At 39.0% G+C, this 24,593-nt stretch overlaps 1 protein-coding gene across 3 annotated transcripts in view; it reads right to left on the reverse strand.

Moving 5' to 3' along the window:
* Window positions 1-24,090, reverse strand: part of grid1a (glutamate receptor, ionotropic, delta 1a) — a 308,696-nt gene extending 284,606 nt beyond the window's left edge. Inside the window, exons 1-2 of one of the 3 annotated variants that reach the window (XM_082144260.1) lie at window positions 23,650-24,088; window positions 20,850-21,005 (exon numbers count right to left, since the gene is read on the reverse strand). In XM_082144260.1, the coding sequence (XP_082000386.1) occupies window positions 20,850-21,005; window positions 23,650-23,728 (235 nt within the window). In that variant the 5' untranslated portion in view covers window positions 23,729-24,088. Of the gene's footprint in view, window positions 1-20,849; window positions 21,006-23,649 lie in introns of all 3 variants that reach the window. The other 2 variants (XM_082144259.1, XM_082144261.1) reach the window with 2 other exon arrangements.
* Between the last annotated feature and the right edge of the window lie 503 nt (window positions 24,091-24,593).

Consider the following 24,593-nt stretch of genomic DNA (forward strand, 5'->3'; position numbering starts at 1 on the left):
CCCCAGCATCGACAGCAACAAGCATCTTGCGAACGAGCTGAATGTCTTTTACTGTAGATTTGAGACCCCCGATCAGACACCCCACACCCGCCCTGACCATCTCTCTACACAGCCATCAACACCTCCAGCCATCCCCCTCCCCTCCCCCCCTGCACTTCCGATCAGTGAAGATAATGTGCGTAAGATCTTCAGGAAACAGAAGAGAAGGAAAGCACCAGGCCCAGACGGTGTTTCACCAGCCTGTCTGAAAACCTGCGCTGACCAGCTGGCCTCTATCTTCTCACTGATCTTCAACAGATCACTGGAGCAGTGCAAAGTCCCTTTCTGCTTTAAACGCTCCACCATCATCCCAATCCCGAAGAAACCAAAGATCACAGGACTCAATGACTACAGACCTGTTGCCTTAACATCTGTGGCCATGAAGTCATTCGAAAGACTGGTGTTAGCATATCTGAAGGACATCACTGGACCCTTGCTGGACCCCCTGCAGTTTGCCTACAGAGCAAACCGGTCTGTGGATGATGTGGTCAATATGGGACTGCATTACACCCTACAACATCTGGACAAACCAGGGACCTATGCAAGGATTCTGTTCGTGGACTTTAGTTCTGCCTTCAACACCATCGTCCCATCACTGCTCCAGACCAAACTGACCCAGCTCTCTGTCCCTAGCTCCGTCTGTCAATGGATCACCAGCTTTCTGACAGACAGACAACAGCTAGTCAGAATGGGCAAAATCACGTCCGACAGCCGCACCATCAGCACCGGTGCTCCACAGGGATGTGTTCTCTCACCACTGCTCTTCTCCCTGTACACAAATGACTGCACCTCTAAAGACCCCTCTGTCAAGCTCCTGAAGTTTGCGGACGACACTACTGTTATCGGACTCATCCGGAACGGTGACGAGTCTGCGTACAGACAGGAGGTGGAGCAGCTGGCTCTTTGGTGCAGTTATAACAACCTGGAGCTGAACATGCTCAAAACAGTGGAGATGATCGTGGACTTCAGGAGAAACCCCCCTGCACTCCCTTCACTCACCATCATGGACAGCACTGTGACTGCAGTAGAGTCATTCAGGTTCCTGGGCAGGATCTGAAGTGGGACACTCACATAGACTCTATTGTGAAGAAAGCCCAACAGATACTGTACTTCCTGCGTCAGCTGAGGAAATTCAACCTGCCACAGGAGCTGCTCGTACAGTTCTACTCAGCTGTCATCCAGTCCATCCTCTGCACTTCCATCACCGTCTGGTTCGGCTCTGCAACCAAAACCGACCTCCGTAGACTACAGCGGATAGTTCGGACTGCTGAGCGAATCACTGGCACTACCCTTCCCACACTCAAAGTACTGCACTCATCCAGAGTGAGTAAAAGGGCTCGCAAAATCACTCTGGACCTTTTTTTTTATTTTTATACCTTTGTTACTTGTCACTTGTCTTGTCACTTTATATTGTATGTGTCCTGGAAGCTACTGTCACCAAGACAAATTCCTCGTATGCGCAAGCATACTTGGCAATAAAGCTCTTTCTGATTCTGATTCTGATTCTTTCTTCATTTACTTATTTAATCACAAAGGAAAATCGATTCATGGCAAGATCTAATGATAGCGGAAATTGAAATGATCAAGCACTAAATCTCCTCGTCTTTTGTGGTCATTGAAGACCTTCTGTAATAATCTCTTGTATCTGCCTCAAATCTTTCAGAGCAAAGCCACCTCTTCCATAGGAGGAAAAAAGCCCATCGATTCATCTGTCAAACGATGAATAAAGCATTCTGCGATTCTGTCAAGATGCTGCTCCTCATTATTGATTTACAAATTCAGAAATGACAAGGACCTCATGCATATGAATGTGAAGATTACATTAATATTAAATATATTCTTCAACACAGTTTTAGCCATTTAACGTTTTTATAAGCTAGAGTCCATTTTTAATGAAAAATATGTAGTGTGTATATCTTGTGTTATAATACATCTTGTTTCTATAAATGTTTCAAAGTGCTGTGGTTGATTTTAAATATAATACATATTTCTCTGATGTCAGGTAGAAGTTCTTTCAAATGTATTGAATGAGCGATTGTAACCATAACAACCACCCATAGGTTAGTGGCAGCAGAGCACAATTGTTTAAGTACTGTTTTACGCAAAACCAAGGGACCAAACACTCAAGCTCTGATACTCAAAGAAAAGAAAGGAGACAAGATTAGACGAGGCGAGGCAAGACAAGACACGATCCCATTCTATGTTCTACTACTCAATAAAATGGTAGCGCAAATCGATTTAATTCTCCTTTTCACAAATTCACATAGAGAAACGCACTTTTTATAAAGCCTATTCATAAAAAGACACATTCCAATGTCTAAGAAATAGCACAGTCGAGTCTAATCCTCTTCTATGTATTCTTTCTTTGTCTCTTTCTAAGTAGATTGTCCTGTATTCTCTCTCATTGAGACAGTTAGTAAGTGTTTGAGTTCGTCCTTGATATTTATAAGATTGTGTGTACATTAGCCGTCTTTAAAAAAAGGGTTCTCATGTTGTATTTATCCTCTGAAGGTTGTACTGAATTTTTTAGACTTTGAGAGCAATTTTAACATGATAACCAGGGCCTAAAACTTAAGCCTAGAGTATACTTCAAAAAGTATATGCGCACGCAAGCGATAAACCATTAAACTATTGTTTATCTGCAGTTTTCTACAGTATTCCTCACATTAATCCATCAAAACTAAAATATGATCAAGAAAATCATGATGGATTTTATGTCTTAGTGACAGGTGCAGTCTTAACCATCACAAATCACTGGTCAGGAATTTAGTAATAATTGCACAAAAACTGTAGATAAAGCAACTTGCAGACAGATTTTTACAGGAAGAAGAGTCATTGTTGTTCCACTCAATGTTAATGGCTTTAAACTGTTCATGAGTAGTTGAAAAATATTTTCCAGTTTGTTTGAGTTTAACGTGAGACCAAAATATTCACTATATGGTTCAAATCTGGACTCTGACCAGTCCAAAACATGAGCCTATCAAGCCACGTCTTGGTTGTCTTTGCAAGTTTGGTAGGAGCATTGTCTTGTTGAAAAATAACATTATCATTTCTCTATAGATAACTTTTCATTTGTGGGAAGCAAGTCATTCTGAAATATTCTCCTGTACTCCAAAGCATTAAATGATTTTTCACAGTGAAGTAGCTTGCCAATACCAGCAGCACAATGACACCTCTTCCTCCATGCTTCACTGTGCTAGAGATGCATTTATTATTATATTTCTCCGCAGATTTTCGAAGACACCGCTCTAGAGCAACACCATGCAACTCGTGTTTCATTGTGATTCATCACTCCACACAGCAGAATGGCAATAAAACTCACTTGACATTACTTGAAATAATGAATTCTGTAACTTAACATTTCGGACAAATTAAAGAAAATCTAAAAATGTAAAAAGGTTTCTGTGAGGGTTAGAGTTCAGTCAATAGAAAGTCCCACCAAAATAGAAGAACAAACACAAGAGTACGTGCTTTGAATTTAAAGTATCAATTGCAAATTCAATTACAAAGGTTTCCGAGATGACTGATAATTTTACCCGGAAAAGCATGTGCATACACTTACTCGCATGAGTATTATTAAACACTATGTTCAACACACACATCTTGTGGTAAGAGGATCTAATTTAATCTTCCGGACACACTTTTGGACAGAATCTCTGAGAGACAGCTTAAACTTCATGCTAAACATGCACAGTAAGGTAGCAATATGTAATCTGTGCTTTCCTTCCTCAACCATAGATGTTTTATTCATGAGTTTATGCATAATGCAGACATTGACATATGCTTAAGATACTACAGCTCAGTATTATTTAAGGTGCAGATATGTTGCAACTAATGAGGTAATAAGCAAGTCTTGAGGGTAGGCTGGTACTGCGTTTAATCCTAGTGTGTGTCTGTTTTACTCAGGCATAAAGGAGTTCAGTTACACCATTGTTAAAAGAGTAAAAAGTCAGTAAGATATAATTTGTTAATTGTGCAGAGACAAATACGTATCTTCTGCCAAGGCGTTTCAGAACATGCCAATATGGTGGACAGCCAACAGATATAACTTCAAAGTTGGAAGAGGGTTGTTCATAAAGTCAAAAGGTTTCAGTGATTCTCCCCTGCTGCTGAATCTATGCTGTCGCTGCTGAATCTTTAGCTCAATGGAAAAAGAATAATCATATTTTGAGTTGTGAAAACTGAACCCCGCAGTCAGTTTAGAATATAATGCAATAAAATGCTGCATTGAAAAAAACAACACACAACTAGTGTAGTCTGATTTACAAACAAATGACTTATGAATACATTCTTTTTAGAGAATCAAAAACATACAGAGCGCACATACAAAGCGACTAGTGCAGCTGATCAAACACAAACACACACACAAAGCTTACGTTTTTTGTGTGTGTGTGTGTGTGTGTGTGTGTGTGTGTGTGTGTGTGTGTGTGTGTGTGTGTGTGTGTGTGTGTGTGTGTGTGTGTGTGTGTGTGTGTGTGTGTGTGTGTGTGTGTGTGTGTGTCTGTGTGAAACCAAATGGAGTGACCAATGTAGCCGAATTCGAATGATTTTTGTGAACCAGGTCTTTCATTGAATCAAAACATTACATCACAACCAGTGTAGCCTGATTCCCGAAATAAATGATTTGAGCCATTTATTTTCCTTCAGTGAATCAAAACATACACATACACCTAGAATGTACATGTCCAATGTAGCCCACTTCCTGAAACAAATTATTTTTATGAACCGGTTATTTCAATGAATCAAAAATACAGAGTGACCAGCGTAGCCCGATTCCTAAAACAAATGCCTTATGAGCTGGTTCTTTTAATGAATAGTTTAAAAGACAGGTTCCTGATTTGAATCAGTCTGAAAACCTTTATAATTATTGGTCTCAATAGCAGAGAGAAAATCTCTTTAATATGCAAGCAAAAGTGTAACAAAAAAATACCCAAATAAATCAGTCAAATCAAATAAATCAAATTGAGAGCTTGTGAATCGAAACTGCATTGAATTTGGACATCTGTATCAATATCTAATCTTAGGTCATTTTGAGACAGTACGGCTGTCGCTTCACATTTGCGGTGTTTGTTTGTCTTTTCTTGTTTTTCTCTTTATGAACTGTATTCCAATTTGTGTCCTACAAATCAATAAAAACTGACATTTTCAGGCTGGATCCAACTGAAGCTTCCTTTTGTTATGTGCCTTCAGTCGAGGAAGAAGATGGTCCACTGGCCTGCCATGGGCTCTCTCCCAGCTTCCTCTGAAGCGTTTGCTGAGTGGCTTCTGCCGACCGGCCGATCGTGTCTCGGATAGAGGGCTTCTGTTGCATGGTAACTGTTACCACTGGGTGTTCACACTTACCACTTGGGAGCTGTGGGTCATCTCGGGTTGCTTGCTGCCCCCGCTGCACTTGTCGCTCCGGCAGAGAAACTTCATCTATTCCACTCTCATTCATTCTGTTCGGAGTGGTGAATTGGACACAGTCAGATCCACCCCATCAAGTTAAAACCCAACATCATGCGGCGGCCTATTGCACTGAAAATCCAGACTTGCAATGGTTCACAGTATAATCTCCATCTCCTATTTGTGTTTGCCTATTTTCGCAAACTCTCGGTGAGTCACACTACAACTTCAAACAGGACTTAAACAGGTAACTGAAACAGACTTTTGAATTGCAATGGAGAAGTAGAGTGCACTCGCTAATAGCGCAAAAACACTGCTATGATCTTGGAGAGAATAATTATGAATCATTTACATAGACCCGGAGTTCTTAAAGAGACGCAACAATGTCTTTTCTCTCCCACACGTATATTACTGCGAATACGATGTTCCTCAGCCAATAGCACTTCTATAAATCATTCATGTTGCTACAGTAAATCTTTGTCACCTCCTGTATGCGTTCCCTATGGGTTTCTAAAGAGCGTGGGGTTGTTAGGGGAAAAACACACTTAACAAAACTACAATGCATCAATCTTTTATCCTAACGTGCTCTCAAACAGTGCATATGCAAACTGCTTGTGACAGCCAAGAGGTGTACACAGCACATGGCACATTGTTTTAATGAGCACGTCTGGCGTCCGGTAAAGGAGGCATGGCCCTTAGCAAACATGCACATTTAAGAGGTGAGATGCACCTGACAGGGTCAAGGGTTCTGGTGGGGTTCTGTCACCCAGAGCCATATTTTTGAAGAATCAAAGAATCTTTTTTCACCTGGCTAATTACTAATCCTGAGTTAGAGGACACTTTTATCCAAAGTGACGTTCAGGGACACTTAGTACAGGGACGTTACCCTGGAGCAACCTGAGTATAAGTTTCTTGCTCAGTGACACAATGGTGGGTTGACTTCTGTCCGACTTCATCTAGTGCAAGTCATGGATAACCCTTTTGGGGTTTACTACTACAACAACCTTTTGGTTAGCTGTACAGATTTCAACTACAAGCTATAACAGGAGAAGAAAGGGATGGCCGGAATATGAGTAACAATTTAATTAGAATAAAAAATAAATAAATTGTTAGCCTGATTATCCAACACGCACAAGGATAAAACAATATTTTTGTTGCGAGTGAAACAGATTATTGAATGTAGAGCTGGTCTTGGTTCAGTCCATCTGTGGTGGATTGGATGGAGGCATATCTGAATGCAAGCTTGTATTTGATAGTAACAAAGTGGCAGGGTTTAAGAGGACTAAATGATTGGAGAAGTCTGGTATATGTCACAAAAGAGCTGTCTATCGTTTCACAGAAAGATCGATTCGTCATTTTTGATTAAAATGTCATAAGGTAGAGAAAAAAAATGAAACATGCATGGACGAATCATTTACAATAAGATTTAACATGCATTTCGACTTTAATGAACATCTAAAATTACAACTCAATGGTGAGTCATAACCTTTTTTTATTTTTTCATAATCTTTTAATTTAAAATGTATCATTTTAAATAGTACATAATTTTACTTTTATTATTTATTTGAATCATTTTATTAATTATGCAAGGCATATTTGCTATTTGAAAACAATAAATGGAATAGAGTAACATAAAAAATGGTCTTTTCAGCATAGAATCAGACACTATTTTAAGCACTGCCCACATCCTGTTCTATCCAAATACAGATACAGACAATTTAGTCATTACATCAAATATAGAATTATATACAGATAATGGCTTCGCTGCACAAACCTATTAAGCAGACAGGTGCTGTGACAGGTGTGTATCATCAGCGTCTCAAGTCTGCGCTGAACTGGAGTCTGCGTTGAAACACATTCAAATCCTTCATCTTTCAAATTAACTGTCAAGAGATGAAGGTAATAAAAAAAGAGATTTGGTGGCAATTAAAATATATTAATACTGAAATGATAGACAAAAAAAGGTGATTTAGAACACAGGGCTTGAGACTCTGATGATATTCATCATGACATCGCAGATCAGACGGCCATGTGAGAGAGCAGATGGCATCTGTGAGAGGTGTCATGCACAGACGTGACACTGCCAAAGATCTGTAGAGTCATGTTGATTGGCAGGTTTTAGCTCCATCAAGCTCCCAAAACTTCTCTCATTTTCCATTTTCTACATTCCATCAGTCAGTTCAGTATGTTGACTGACTGGTGGTAGCTGTGACCAACATAAGCTGTACATATAATTAGCCTCTTTTTCTCTTTTAAAGCTTTATGATGTTTTGTATTAGATTTATTTTAATAACACATACAAATAAGTAAGCTAGACCAACGGTGCTTGTGTGGGCCTTTTGGTCTTATGTTGACCTTCTTAATCTTCACCCTCTCTAAAAAAAAAAGGGGGGGGGGGGGGGGGGGATTACACCGATTACATTACTTGCCCACCACCCCACCGTCGTTTTGCATTTTTATAGAAATACGATAGTTCAGTTGGACAACGGACGCTACAGTTATAAAGTGAGGCACGTCTGCTCCATAGAGCAAGAGAAGCAGCACAGAGCTGCAGGAGTCACGTTAGTTGGTTAGTTAGTTAGTTAGTTAGTTAGTTAGTTAGTATACTTTATTGTCCTTTTTCAGGAAATTTGTCTTGGACTAAAAGCTGCAGTAGTACACAACATACATACACACAACCAAAGAGAACACAACATACATACACACACAACCAAACAGAACACAACATACATACACACACAACCAAAAAGAAAGAAGGAGAAAAAAAAAGAGTTTTATTGCCAAAACATACAGGATGATCTCGTCGAGACCTCCTGAGATAATCACTGAAAGTGGGATCTACAGGGACATGCCGAGAAGGATCTTCAAATACTTCTGAAGATAACCAAGCCAATAGATCAGTTTACAAACACAGATTTAATGCAGATAAAAAAACAAAACAATGGACCCTTTTGACTTTAAATATATACATAATCCTTCAATATCCTGCTTCAAGCATTAAAATGTGTCCCCACTGACTAAGTTTGAGGAGATAACCTGATCAGAAATTGATATTATTTGAACCTTTGTCACACCCTTGGACTTTTCCTGGTGCCACCCACCGTCACCTTCAATCTCTGTAAAGCTGCTTTGTAGCAAGTGCCATTACTTCAAGTGCTGCACAAATGATTCAGAATTGAATTGAATGCAGATTTAGCTGAGGACTGTGACTATAGAGGTTGTTTTACTCATTCACGCAGCAGAGTTTGAGTGCAGAGAGTAGAGCCTCTCACAGCCGCGGTGAATGAGAATGACGTAACCCGCTGTAAGGTTTCTGAAAGCTGCACTGCTTGATTGGCATGAGAGATTTGGGATTATCTAAGAATATTTCTTTTTTTTTCAACTCTGAATTCCATTAATGTCACTCCTCTCACTTCCTGAGTAGCTAAAACACTCTGTCTCGCTCTCTCTGGGGTCAAGTAAACAAGCCGATAAGAATGGAAAGAAGATCAATAGGTTAGATGCTGAACCAAATCTTCCTGATGAGTTTGACCTAGGAGTCCAGATTACATCTATACAGCATTATATTCCTCACACACTCATGGCACGAGAGTTCAAGAGGTCAAGCAACCAAATGCACAGAATTATATCGTATCATAACAAATACAATTTTGCAAGCTCTTTTGAGGTACTTAAGCTTTATGTACAATGGAAATATATCGTAAATTTCAGACCTCAACCTTAATTCCCAGTCTAAAAAGAGCTTTAATTGGAACCAAACATTTAGCTTAATCAGAAATCCTTGGATTTCTGTCTTTGGAAACCCAACTACGTCAGCACAAGTTAATGTGTGTGCAGATCCGTAGAAAACTAGACCCTTCACATATGAAGGTGTTTCTTAAAGTCATAGCAGCAAAAACAGACTAATTCTAAGAGTCCATGAAAAGGTGAAACTATAGAAAAAATTATATAAAAAAAAACAAATCCAGAAATGTATCCAACACCTCAGGGGGATCATAATAATAATCCTGACTTGAAAATTATAGAATCTGTTAAAATATGACCATATGGACTGGAGTTTAAACACTGGTATTGCATTTGCAGGACATATAAATATGTGTCAGGTAAAAAAGAGGGGGAGAGAGGGAGAGAATTTGCTTTGGTAATGCAAATGTAATTGTTTGTCATGCCAATTAAGCACACTAAATAGAAAGTGAAAATCTATTTGAATAAAGAGAAGATTATTATAAGATCATTATGACAAGAAAGTTTGTGTTCATATTTGAATCAATCAAAGCCAATAACACTGTTCATCATGCAAGACATAGGACTGGCATGTAGTATTTCTCCTCCTTTTGCCAAGCTGAGCCCAGAAGTTCAGCGAGCTTAGGGCTAATGCAAGGATATAGCAATTACTGTAGGAGGTCTAGTTGAAATCCAAGGTGGTGGTGACATTTGGAGAGGAACTCTCACATTGTTCAGAGCTGAAATATCTTCAATGATTCTGCAAAGCAGAAACGCAGCAAAAGGAACAAACGCATGGCATCCGTGTTTGAACAAAACTCGAGTTAGTACAGTATATTCTGAGGATCTCCATTGATTTTTTGAGATGCATACAGCACTTTCCACAGGCAGACTTGAAACAAAGTACAATCAGAACATACACTACAGTTCAAAAGTTTGGGGTTGGTAAGATTTTGTTTATGTTTTTCCCCCCACCAATAATATTATATTATTATAATTTAAAATGGCTGCTTTCTATTTGAATATTTTTTCAAATGTAATTTATTCCAGAGTAATGGCAAAGCTGAATTTTCAGCATCACTACTCCAGTCTTAAGTGTCATATGATCCTTCAGAAATCATTATAATATGATCAAGAAACACTTTTATTATTATTGATGTTGAAAACAGTTGTGCTGCTTGATATTTTTGTGTAAACCATGATATTTTTGTCAGGATTCTTTATAGAATATAACGTTAAAAAACAAACAAAAAAAACAGCATTTACTTGAAATTGAAATCTTTTGTGAAATCAGAAATGTCTTCACTGTCACTTTTGATCATTTTACTGACTCTAAACTTTTGAACGGCAATGAATAAATGGCAAAAACACTAAGTGTAAAAAGTTAAGTGCTTAATAATTGAGATCTATCACTCTGCTTTGAATGTGGGCAACATGTTGCTACTGATAATATCCATTAGAGACAGATTTTCCACTGAACTTCTACTTGTACTTATAATGAATTGAGTATTTCAACGTGAGTATTTGACCAGTAGCTTTGTAGGAAAGAGTGTCTCTCTGTCCCATCAAATCCCTTTGCGGTCTGAAAAATTCTGAGCAGATTTGCCAATTTAGGCTCTTCCCTGTCCACAAACAGATTTGAAATGCACCAACACACATACAAAAGAAAACCCAGAGTGTATTACCTCATAACCACAGCGCGAGGCAAAATGATGAAATATGATGTATTCAATTTAAAAATCACCCAGACAGCCCATTATTCAATGCCTGCTGACAAAATCATCAGAGCATCTCTCAAAACTACTGCACTGCTATAACAGACACAAAGCACAGCTAAATCCATTTCAAATCCAAAAGTCCTGTAGTTTTTCTCTCTTTAGAGCTGAAAAGAGCGCTGCATTGTGGAAGTTCTCGAACTCAGCACCATAATGCCATTACCCGTGTTGGCAACAAGATTTTAGATAGACAATATATACAAAAGAAATATTACAATAGCAGAGTTTCCATCTACATATTTAATGGCAATTTTAGGATCTTACATAAAAAAAGCTGGATATAAACAAGGATCAAATTTAAAACGCTCTCACTTGAGGTGGATTTATATTCAGTAAGAAGAGTGTAAACTATAATAGAAACCAAATCTACCAAATAAATCTTTAGATGCGCTTCAAAAAAACTCATGTGACTTTGCCTCAACAAGTTTGTCTACATGCTCTAAACCTAATGTCATTTATTACATTTGATAAATGAGCAACAGTGGCTTCAATTTAATTTGACTTTTCCATTTTGCACCAGTTTCCACAGAAATTACTATTTATTTCTTTTGAACCCATAGGATGGAACCTCTGATTTAAAGTGCTGTCACATTAGTACATTTCAGAAAAATTTTGTGGGCAAAAAAGGGTCCATTATCTATTGTCAAAAGTGGAGCAATGCATGAAGCACAGCTCACACAGAAATCAAACCAAGCGTCTTTCTTTTGCTCAATGTGGTGTATGTTCATGACCAACTGAACCCAATGCGAAATCTGCACGGGGAAATATTTTATATCTCATGGATTGCTATTGAAATGGCTGGATTTCACGATTTTGGGAATTATTATATTTTTTGTATATACAGAAATTGATTTTGCAACTTGGATGAAAACATAACAACTATAATTGCTTTTGTTTAGTGGTTAACAGCCCTGATCACACTCTTACATCCACATCTGGATTCTCACATCGCCTGTTTGCACGCTCTTCCATCACTTGCATCCCTGCAAGGCCATTTCAAGGACAATTTCCTTCATCCTGCAGAATGGAGCAGCTCAAACTCTCTGACCATTAACTCTCCCAGCTGTTTCAAAAGAATGTCTTATAAATCACATGACTCGAACCGCAAGCTTACCCAGACCACACCACTAGAGAGACAACTATAATCCTTTTAGCCTAATAACCATGCAATGCAAATCTGCTTAATGAAAGCATATCAGGATACTGTACTTATTAAAGACAGAGTGAGTGAGAGAGAGAGAGAGAAAGATAGATAGATAGGGGAGGGGGACTGAGGCAGCTCTTTTCTCCAGGCTGCTAATTATCTGATGGTTGTTTTTTATTCATTGTAAGTGAGAGCAGTTCATGGCCAGTAACCTGGTCACTCGACAATGATAGGAGAGGCTCTAGGGCCCTGAGTGGATCTCACCAACCGTTCTGTCTCCAGAACTCGCTCTTATTAAACAAGGTTTTATCTATATTCGTCCTTTAATCAAGCATGCTGTTTACACAGAGATCATGGTGCCGAACGCCACAAGAGGCATGAGCTTTGTCCTCGTGTGCACGTGGCCTCTGTGAAAAGCAGGTGATTAATACTCACTCCTTAGTGTGTACTCATGATGACCTCATTATATTATTCCCAGGGCACTCATAAACATCTAACACAGAGCACTCAGATGAAAATATTCATAAGCGATGTATACTGAGACAATATCAGTAATGATTGTGTATATTGTTTTCATTTAATATAAGAGTTGCACTGCTGTTAGCTGTAACTATGCGGTCTCTTAGTCTGGTGACCACTAGAGGTACACAAGGAGATGCTTAAAAATGTGGTCAGTGAAAAAAAAAGGCTGTATATGTGTTATTTAGGGCTGTCAAAGTTAACTTCAAGATATTTGTTAAACAAATTAAACAAAATGTTAAATTACCATTCTTTCTGTCATGCGATTAATCATGGTATTATTGTACTGGCAGGTACATAAAAGTAGAATAAGTAAATAATATTATAATAATTTGCTTCAGTACATAAAAAAGCCAATTATGGTATAATGAAACTCTTTAAAATATTTTATTAAAATGTCATCTGAATATTATCAGGAAAATATTTACTTTAATAATTAATTTGAAAATATATTTTAAAAAAATATTTAATTTTAATAAAATCTTTTTACATTTTCTCAAATTTTCTATGGAGACCATTGAGGCCCCCTAGGGGTTTGTGGGTCACAGTTTGAAAACCTTAAAACAAAGCACTTTATCTAAAATTTCTCCAGGGGAGATGTCCCAGTAGCACAAAAAAATGCTATGGTTAAAAAATATACCGACTAAATCAGAGTAGACCATTGAAGGTGGGTTGTTAACATAAGCATTAAACAGAAGACTTCGGTGGTACTTGTGGAATCAAAAGGTCACTACGCCGAGATCAGGATACACTTCATGCCTTAGCAAAGCATTGCTCTCACTTAAAGGTGAACTAAGTAACTTTTTTACCTTAACTGAACAGCTTCGGAGTCATTGGAATGGTTATATTACTTATTTCAGGTTGAATGGTGGTCGTTTCGCACCCCCCTGGTGCCCGTGAGCGGAAAATACGCACTTGCAACTTTGAGCCGGCGGGCCGCTGGCGGGCCGCCGGCCGCCGCGTCAGGAAGTATCGCGTGATATCAGGTCTCGCGATGTAAACAATTGCTTTACGGCCAAAAGAAATCTGCTAAAATGCGGTCATTATTGCGCTCCCTCACGCTGTTCGAACCCGAATGAAGAAGACGTTTTAAAGAATGTCCCATCTGCTTTGATGTCGTTGATCTACTAGCCTCTGGTGTCTGAGAATCACCAACGAGTTTTTACAACAGTGTTGTCAAATATCTATTCCGAAGCTGTGGGGGGAGCTCTAGAGAGAAACCTGCGAGCAAAAAGCGAGAATGCAGCGAAGAAATCCCGAAACTACTGAGCCCTGCTTTAAGGAGTCTTCAGACTATTACAACAAGCAGCTCTGATTATTGAGACCCATAACCTTGTCATTGTTCTCATTTAGTGCATTTACATGCACCCTCATTATTTAGATTATAATGTTTTTTTGGCAGTATTGCGATTAAACTTTACCTCACGTAAACGCAATACTTCGATCAAACTAATGCGATTAAGCTCATAATCGTAGTAACCATATTTGCATTAAACTATGTGGCGTTAGCCGATTTTAATTGCATTAAACAGGCATGTATACACCTTAAACTCATTATTAGCGCTCTGACCATAGTGCGCATGTGCTCGGTTCTACACTGATTCCGTGTGTTGTTCACAAAACTTCATGGATGAACTGTGGCAATATTCTCAAGTTTTCTCTTCTCCAAATCACTAAACTCTGTCAACACAACTCGCTGCGCAATCTCTGCTCAGTATCTTCATTCAGACGGTGCACAAAACGAGACGGCAACGTAGGCAAACCCGGCATTGCAATGTTCATCATGACGCCGAATAATATCCAGTACGTCTATAAAAAAATATTTTGAATTTGATGTGAGTAGATTAAAACAATGGCCAATAACATGCATACTGTATGGCTATCTAAATGGGGTATAACCAGAATAATCAGAATAATGAAAATTGCATACAAACTGGAGTGAAGATTTCTGCTCATGTTATGTAAACATCTTATAGCAATTAAGACATCCCTTTGATTATTAGAAATAATTGGATTTTTGGTGCACATACAAACATTGAGTAAATACTGTTTCCCATCTGAGGCAACAGATATTTGAGATCTGATATGAATGAGATGTCCAGTAATTTGAGGCTTAAACTACATTATAAATGAAACTGAGTTCCTGACAGTAGCCATTTTGTATCTCATTAATATGAGACACTGGCCGTAGCTGCACTGGGGACCCGGAGTAGACAAGCAGCCATTTTGAAAGGGCACGTCAGAATGTGAATTGCCAACTAAGACCACCTCCTGACTCAGCTTTAGATAAGACACAGTGAAAGCGCAAGAGCGTGAGAGAGACAACTTGAACCCATGGACCGTTCTTGTACAGCCGACTAGGAAACTTATCTCTAATAGTTCAGTTACCAAATAATCTTAGGTGTCATTTGAATTTATCTGTGTGAATACGTATGAAATAATGTGTGTGTGAGGACAGGTTTTCATCAAAGCCCATTTCCGTCTCAATTCTCGAAATTGTGACTTTTCTGTATATCTGACAGTAATGACATTTTTGTCTCTTTATTCCTCACAATTGCACAGTTACAGTTCATTAAGAAATTATGACTTTACTGTATATCTAGCAATTGTGACTATTGTTTTGAAATTGCAATTTTATTCCCCACAATTGCAAATGAATCATTCGAAACTGCAACTTAACTACCTATCAAACAATTGTGACTTTTTTTTAATTCCGAATTGTCCGAAGTGCAACTTCATAGCTCACATATCTTATAATTGTGCCAATATGCCCACCTTGGTGAATGCTGCATTTTACTAGAATGAGGCAATGTGACAAAATTTGACCTGTGACGTTTAGCCAACATTTATCAATTGTTACTTACCCTCACACACTCAGTAGCGGCTCCTGACCGTAAATTTAGGTAGGGCAGATTCTGGGTCTTAGCGCTAGTTTATGATAAACATTTTGTAAGCTTTATATTGTATTCCCTGAACACACACAATTCTATCTTAGTAATTTAGCCGTAATTTTGTATTCATTGCCCCTGAATGTTGTTTTAAAATATTACAAGTTATGGAGGAATTCCAGTGATAAAAAGAAAGCCATGTCTATTCTCAAACAAACACAACAGAACTATATAAAGGCTATTCACATGAGCAAGTAAACTAAAGGATTTATGCTTTCATTAATTTGATACACTGCTCCACATAGGAAGAACAGACATGTTACTAACCTAATGCAGTCTAATATGCACATAGCTGAATCGGACTGATGTCGCCTTGGTCTGGAGCGAGGTTTACGTAAGGTAACATGAAAATTTGACTTCCAAAAAAGGAAAGCACCACAAACAAGAAGAAAGAGGAGGAGACAGGGCAAAGAATTAAGGAGAAATCTGTGATCTTTACAAGGGAGTGTCAAACCTTTTGAGCAAAGAAAGATCTGACAGCATCCAGGATGACCATTTCTCTTTCCTGAGGCCTAGAAGCCAAATAGTTCAAATCAGAGCTTTAGAAAGGCTTAAGAGGAGAGAGAAAAGCAGAAGGGGTGAGAAATTGAAAGGGACAGGATAAATAGAAGAAGAAATAAAAAGAGCCGTTAAGAGGACTCCATTGTGACGCTAAAAGTTGTTTTCACGCAGGACGTGACCTTTTTCAAGCGATTTCCCCTTCAGGTGACTCTATTTCTCTATGTCAGCACTTTTTCCCCAAAAAGCACAGCAGGACATAAGGACACTTTTGCCTCTTGAATTTTAGCTTGACTCGTCACAACAGGAATCTGCTATCTTGCATTATTGTCTCTCTCACAAAAAAAAAAACTGCACTGGTTCATTGTTATGCAGTAGCACAGTCTCTCTCACACACACCGGGGGAAAAAAACCTTCATCCTCTACTACACACACAGACCTCTGCACCCACACACGCACTGACCTACTGTGTGAGATGTCTGTGTGGGTGAATGATTTAGTCACACAGCTGTAATGAGTAATTAGACGTAATGCCCATGGCGGCACAAATGCAAGTGAGATAAACACACAGCTGAGTCCTCGCAATACACACTCTCACCTGAGCCTCAAGCTCACGCTGTGTGTCATCTCTCAATATACAGGATCTTAAGTCATTTTATTGACTGGTGGGTAAAAGCCTGGAACTATGCTTTGCCAAAAGTCTATGTGTGTTGCTGATAGAGAAGATTAAGTGGCTGTATGTGACTGTGGGTGTGCACTTGTGCATTTTTGACAGGTGAGTTTCTTCTCAGTAGGGTGAATGTGAGCTAAAGAGCAAAGGGAAAGGTCATCACCACTCAACTGTCACTCAAAACCAGGGAGGCTAATCGATCCCAGAGCCCCTGGAAACAAGACAGAAGAGCAATACTCAGTGTCCTCAGGATGGCCAATCATTCTCATTGTCATCTCTAAACACGCTGGAGCCGGATTCAACAAACATTCTCAAGAACAGAATTCTGCTATTTTCTTCTTATTTTCTAACTTAAAAGTGACCCTTACAATGCTTTTTCGAATATTGCTTTTCATGCATGTTACAGATGTCTGTAAACGTAAAATGTCTGCAAAGTTTCAAAGATCAATGTGCACAAGAAATTGAGTTATTTTCTCCCAAAAGAAAGAACCGAACTTCCTGAAACAAGTTGTCAGTAATTCCAGTCTTAATTCCTGCATGAACCTACGTAGGTTTGTAACACATTTGCATAATGCCAGCCTATGGTCTTCATTGGCTGCCCGCGAACAACGTCTACTTTGACCTGTCCTCAAATACTGTAGTTGTAACTGAGGCCTAGAAGACTTTGGTTCGTGTTGTCGACATGTCGAGAAGACACTGTTTTCTGCACTGCGAGAGCGAATCCACTTTGCATTCACTTCCACTGGATGAGGACTCAAGCTCAAATAGATGCGGTAAAATGCTCAGGAAGAGCCTCTGGAGCAGAAATTCAGATAGTGGGCGTTTCGTTTCCAACATGCGCCGTAAGCAGTAGACTAATCACAACAGACTGGGCCATCTGACCAATGAGAGGAGAGTAGGCTCTCGGAAAGTGGTTTAGAGAGCAAATACATGATCCAACTGTTTCAGACAGTTTCAAAGTAGGTGATGTTGCAATGTATATCATAAGAAAATGCAAGTGTTTTTTGACCTTGGATGCATGTAAACCTATTGTAGGAGAAAGTAGCGAACCTTGACTCTTGTACCTTGGCCCTCTCACCCCTTCCCTCATCTGGAAAAAGTAAATTCAGCCTAAAATCAGCCTAGCTTACTGTATCCTCTTCTGTAGTGCTGCATACATTACCTTTGACAAGTAATGCAACAAGCAAACAGCACAGTGAGTGTGAGAGTTTTCACCAAAATAAAACAAAATTTAATAAAATGCAAACCCTCATTACAAATAATTGCATCATCTCACAATTGTTAAGTGCATTTCAGCGGAATATGGTGACAACTGGCTGGGTTGCAAATATGACACACAAAACCAATCAAATATTATGTAAGCTGATACAACATGACAGCGATCAGAACAAAGCAAATTAGTGACAGACACTTCCGCATCATAGACAGTGAACAGCGATCGTGGCATTTGGAACCCACCACAACAAACAAGCAATGTTGAAAATAAATAATATCATAAGACTGGCACAGCAGCCGATTAAATGTATGTAACAGACGGTAATAAACGTATGGTTTATTTGGGAAAAAATGTAACTATTATGCAGATTTACAACAAAAGGTTGTTGAGTTAATAAATTTACAGATTGACCAGTAATTCCACAAAATCACTGTTTTCTCAAATAAAGCATAACATATATAAAACAGTGGCAGTGCCGCGGGAAGAATAAAATCAGTTGGAATATGACCTATTCGATTTTAAATAACTTACCCAAACAGCAAACAATTCAAGCAATAAAGCTTTAGCTTCTTGGCTAATGCGGTCATCCAGGGGTCTCGTTTGTTATTGCTGGGGTTGAAACAAGTGTCCCACACACGTCCTGAGATCTGAAGCCAAAACATTTTGGTCGCCCCCTGGTGGCTGGCTACAGTATAGGTCTTAAACCCCACCCTCTCAATGTGATCAAATGGGACACTAGCCAAACTAAAGAATCCAATTACACTTCAAATCCCTTTTTTCCAAAGATGGCTCCTGTCATTTTAGGTACTTATCATGCAGACATATTTTTCCAATTAGTTTGGTTAGTTAGTTATTTGATGCTATAAAAACAGGGTATAACGTCATGTTTGACATCTAAGCTTGCGACTGAGTCTACGGGTGCGGGAGTGTGGGCGGTACCAACTCATGCCGTTCCAACTCAGGCTTACTACTGTGCAGACTTGGGCTCCGAACAACGTAATCGGCAAGGACCGTTACTGGATATTTTGGCTTCGTTTTTCTACAGTGAAGAGAAAGCAGAGAGGCGCAGTCCATCTTTTTTACGGTCTATCGGTTGAAATGCTTTCAAAAGCTTTGGCTTTCTACACCAAATTAAGCTCAGGTGTATGTCTTACTTCAAAATTTGCATTTAAAGTTAATCTTGAAAACAGCATGGATAATAAATTAGCAACAATGTCCTTCTCACTAATGTTATGCATTTTATCAGAGTCCCAGCCATTTAGAGGGACAATTCGACTGGTCAATTTTCCTGTCATTTGCGATTGTCTCTCATTGACTAGCTATTGCTTGGCCCTCTGTATTTTCATAGCTGGACCACCAAGCTAAAAACGTTAGGTGAAACGGGCATCTTTCATTTAACCCTTCACATTCCAACACAAGCTGAAAAGGCAGATTTGAAAGGTTTATTTCCTCAAGAAGATTTAGATGTTTAGATGTCAAATAATGAATTCCTAAAATAACATTAGAACTGATGACTTTTTATTAAAAGTTTTTAATAACATAATGCGCTCCCTCAAAGAGCGTAATGCGCTCTTTGAGGGAGCTGACGGTTCCCCTCTAGTAGGAGACCTCCAAAACAAAACTAGGAAGCTTAATAATAGGGGCAAAAAAAAGTTTATATTCCCAAAAACATTTCTTAAGAATGTTCTTATCGTTGTTTTTAACATAGTTCTAAAGACAAAACTAACACAAATTTGAATTCCTGAAAAGAATGTTCTTAAAATCACTGTAAATAATTAAAAGTTATTTAAAGGTATTAAAGTTTAAAGAATTGCTTGGGTTGTTTCAAATATTACAACATAACAGCTACTTATAATAAATGTCTTCAAGTACTCTTAAGTGACAATGCAAACAATGATCATCATTATTATGCGTGACATAACTTACTCAATAGCGACCTTGTTTTAAATTGTATAATTACGACATAATTTACTCATAAAACTCTAGTAGACACGTTTGGAGATACCGGACACATTCACTCTAGAGAGAGAAAGGGAGCGCAACTGAAAGCAACAGACCACTCCAATTTGAGGCTCTTTAAAAATAAGTATTTAAAATACACGCCGCATTTTTAAAAAATGCAACGTCAACGTCAGAACTCCCACCAAGCCAATTGCGCCAAAAGTAGTGTGCATAATTATAATGATTACTACGATAATCTCAAGGAAGTGCAAAAAATGGCCTTTGAGGTGTTTTTTCATTGAATTTCACTGAGTTCGACAGCAATTCTGCCACACAATCAATACAAGCAATCTATTTCATTAGAAATTTCTCAACTTCTTCAGAAGATTTTCATGAAGCCGGACCATGGACCCTTTCTGTAATATGAGAGAAATTTGTTGTGATAATATCTGTTTTTAGAAATTAATCTCAGGTAGCCACGATCAAACTGAAGATTTGCTTATATGAGGAAGGGAATGAAAATTTCTGAACTGGACAGATGAAGACAGCTGGCCTTCATGCTTGATAACATAAATCAAGTCCTGCTACATTCATACATCACTGTCTGTGAGCGGCACTGCTGATCCAGCTTGCTTGTGTGACACAAACACCCTCAGCATGTTACCTCATATGTTCTCAGCACATTTCCACATGGGTACACTTCCACTGGATTCTGATTCCAAAAGGTGCTTATTTAGTTTGTTTGAAAGGCAAAGAAAAAGATTTAAATCGAATTACAGACAGAGAGGAGGAAATCAACACTTGAAAGCCCTGGAGATGCATAAAAATAAATGGAAATCCCACACTTGCTGCTATTCTACTTGTTGACGTCAGAGCCTCATGAGAAGGTCTGACGATATCGGGAAACTGCTCAAGCAAGCGGATCGGACAGAAAGATAAAGTAGAACGGTGTGGTTAATCAATTGCTGAGAGATCCCAGTCACTCACTCACCTTCCTGTACTGCCTGGAAGGGGTTGTTGGGCTCGATAAGTTTGATAGAATGGGTAATCCTCTCGCTCTGTAGGATGTCGTCATTCAAACTCAGGTCTGAAATGGCAAGCTGAAAAACCTCGTCGTCCCGTACGGCGTTTTGTTCAAAAATAGCACCTGTTGAATGAAACAGAATGTATGTAGCTATTAATATATCATTCACATTGGAAACCAAATCACAGTTATTACAAACTTGCCTATCAATCTCGAGGGTAAAGATGAAGGGGGGCACAGATTCATAATGTGCATTAAAATGTTGAAATTCTATTTTATACCCTTTCAGGTTATAGAGAATGCACCATATAACCATCAGACACAATTTACAACAACTTCCTCACCTGTCATTAGCCAACAGCACTTTAGGAGTGAGTTCAGCACCATGGAGAGCGCAATCACTGGAAACGCAGTAAATATTCTATACGCATCCTTAATTTGTCAAGGGCGTTTTACAGTCTGTGGAAACACAGTGGGTTGTAGGCCTACGGGAAGATATTTTATGTCAAGGGGATCTTATACATGATAAGGTGCATCCGTGGCAAATTTGAGCTGTTTTTATATGTTGTTAGAGATTACAGAGTCCTTGAAAAGTCATTCAAATTCAGAAAGTGGACAGGCCATGCAAAAATCCTAGACAGATGAATGAAATGGAAAAATAAAGAAAAGGATTGTGCTCTTACTGCACAGCTACATACAAATTAAATAAAAAACTGGATATGAAGTATTGATTTGAGAAAATTATTTTATTATCTTACTGGTAGATTAGCTTAAAACTTCCATATATGAAAACAATCAGCCTAGCAACAAGATGAACACTGATGCAATATTACAATATTAATTTAGATACCATTAATTTGCAATCTAAATGTTTTGAATTGCACTATTCTACCAACGTTCAGAGACTGGAAATAATACAATATACATGGTTTGAGCACTAGTTTGTTGCCATGGCCAATGAAAATTGCCATTAAATATCCTGTTTAGAGGTCATTATACAAAATTGTTCTGTTCAATGCCACGATTGACCTATCAGATTCAAGAATTTCAGAGGGCCATATACTAAGCAGGGGAATTAATTTTTTATGCAGCTGCTTACAGATTAATATTAAACATAATATTGCACAGAGCAATTTAAACATTGACTGAGTAACCCATTCTGTTTCACTAACAAGACCATGACACTTGGAAATACAGCCCAGTATTAAATTAAAGTGTGTCTGGATGCAATCAATAAGGCTGATTTGTGCAGGACTATAAACAGTGACCCATCAATGATATGACACATTGAGATCAAGGCGACAGTGATAAAATGCACAGAGCAGCCGGCCTGAAGTGCCAAAGGTGTAGGAGAAGCAAATAGGGCTTTATTCAAGCCATGCACTGAGGCAACAATAGCACGCTCATTTTAATCACTTAGCCAACACATGCATGTAAAAGACAAATAAGATGTCTTCAAAACCTAGTTAAAAACACATGCGTTAAGCTTTTATACTGCATGCAAGCTTTGCATTTGTATATATACATACATATAATACTCTCCTTTAAATACAAGTTCATTAAACTTAAATATTTTTTTTACAAATTAAGGTATTTTTAACAAATATCCAAAAATTTTGAATCATGAATAGCGAGAAGCTTTCTTTAAGTCACTCTATTTGACATGAACAAAATGTCTTGCAAATAGATCAAAATACACAATCATGAGGGTCTAAAAGTGAACTCTCTATTTTAGTTTTCTTGTCACATGACAACAAAATGGCTTCATGCATGTCCGTTACACCAAACTGACTTTGGCAGACAAATATTAATAATATTTTAATACAAAATATATTTACTTCTTAATTTTAAGGATAAAGGATTAAAAAACTTAAGGGTTTAAAAACTCAGTTAGTTTTTCTTATAACAGTGTCTACGCTACAACATATGGGACTTAAAATCCACCCTTCTTTAAACTAAGCATCAAATCCAATTTTGAGTGATCTTTGTGGTGAGGAGAAGAGCCAAGCACACCGGATGATGGAGAACATCCACTGCATACAAAAGAGAGCTTCCCTACCAACAGAAGAGCACCAGAAGCACCAGATAAATCATCAGAATACGGCAAGAACCAGTTTTATTTATCCTAATACTAACCAGTTTTATTTACCCACATTTCTCAAAGTAACATATTTACAGGTGTTTTGAGCCAATCTATTCAAGTCAGCAAGCAAACCAATTCCGTTCCCAGTGTAAGTTACCGGAGAGGACCGAATGCAGCATCTTGGCTGCTAAGCTTACTAATACAAACGATTGATAAAACAAAAGCGACTGAGAAAAAGATTATTCGATCTATAATAATTAGACAATAACACAAGTTGAAGTTCAGTTAAGAAACGCCGAGCAAACATGCACGAGAAGAGACTTGTCGCGCGCTCATACCTCACTGAACGGAATTAAAATTTCCGTCACGTTCAACAGAAAGTTCAGGCTTAAGGGTGGGGAGGGGTGGACTGGAGTCAAAACTGAAAAAGACTGAGAATAGACGTCTCGATTTGATTTCGTCTCGTGTAGCTAAAATCACTACGCGTTCGCCACCACCTGAAATGCACTTTGTGGACCTGTTTGCTAATGTTTCTTGGCAAGTTAAAGCCATTTCTCAAATGACAAACTGTTCAGGGGAGTGAATGTGTCTTCTATCAAGTCAAATCTGCACGCTTTAGACTTTAAAAAGCGATGTACTGAAGAAAGTCTTCAGTGAATCGGCGCATCTGTCCACCATACTTACCGATGTGAATAATGGAGTCCGCGCGAGCTGAGCGGCACTGCAGGATCCATAAGGAGAGGCTGATCACGAGCAACTCCATCTCCAGTTCTCGCCTCGGTGTATCATCCACGCGTCCACGTCTTTTCAAAAATCCAGTTCCAGAGAAAAAAGAGCGTGCGCGAGAACGACCACTGTGGAGGAGATCAAGGATGCGTCACTTCTATCTTTCTCCGAGATCTATTAAAATTGAGAGTGAGAAAGGATATTTCGCGGGGGGAAAAGAAGCTCTCAAGGGAAGGAAAGCTGAAGAGGAGGGGTAGGAGAGCAAGGGAAACGACGGGGGTACCACGGTCAGAGGCAAAGCAACGGGTCCGCGCGCTCCAGCTCTCACTGTGGTTTGGATACTGCTAACTGCAACGCAGAGAGTCCCCCCTCTCTCCCCCCTCTCACTGTCTCTCTTTCTCTCTCTCTCTCTGAAAGCTCGCAGATCTTTGCGTTTCGCTCCACCACGTGACCTAAGAATCGAAAGATCGGGACGGTACGGTAAAAACCAAGGAGAAATGAAATCTGCGCGCGCCAGAGAGAGTCGGCACAAGCGGAGTGGCGGCGGGAGGTCTAGCGCAGCCCTCAGCGCGTGAAGTTCAACCGACCACCAGGAAGAAGAATTTCCTCAAAAATTTCATTCTAAACTATTTTTTCCTATTGAGAGACAGACAAAAACCCTCACTAATTTTGAGTTAGGGCTGCTGGAGGGAAAGAAAAGTTGGTGATACGGACAATTAAAATCCTCCACAGAAGTTCACCGCACTAACAGCGACTCCAGAAGTGGTAGAGAAGAAAAAGGCGACCTCGGGCTGGATGGTGGATGTTTTGTCCGGTACTGAATAGACACCGCTAGCACACTGAAAAAGAAAAGAGGTCTGTAGCAACCACGGAACGAAGGAAAACACGGGAGATGAGGCTGA

Source organism: Leuciscus leuciscus (genome assembly GCF_965113295.1).
Source record: "Leuciscus leuciscus genome assembly, chromosome: 17".
Classification (NCBI taxonomy): Eukaryota; Metazoa; Chordata; class Actinopteri; order Cypriniformes; family Leuciscidae; genus Leuciscus; species Leuciscus leuciscus.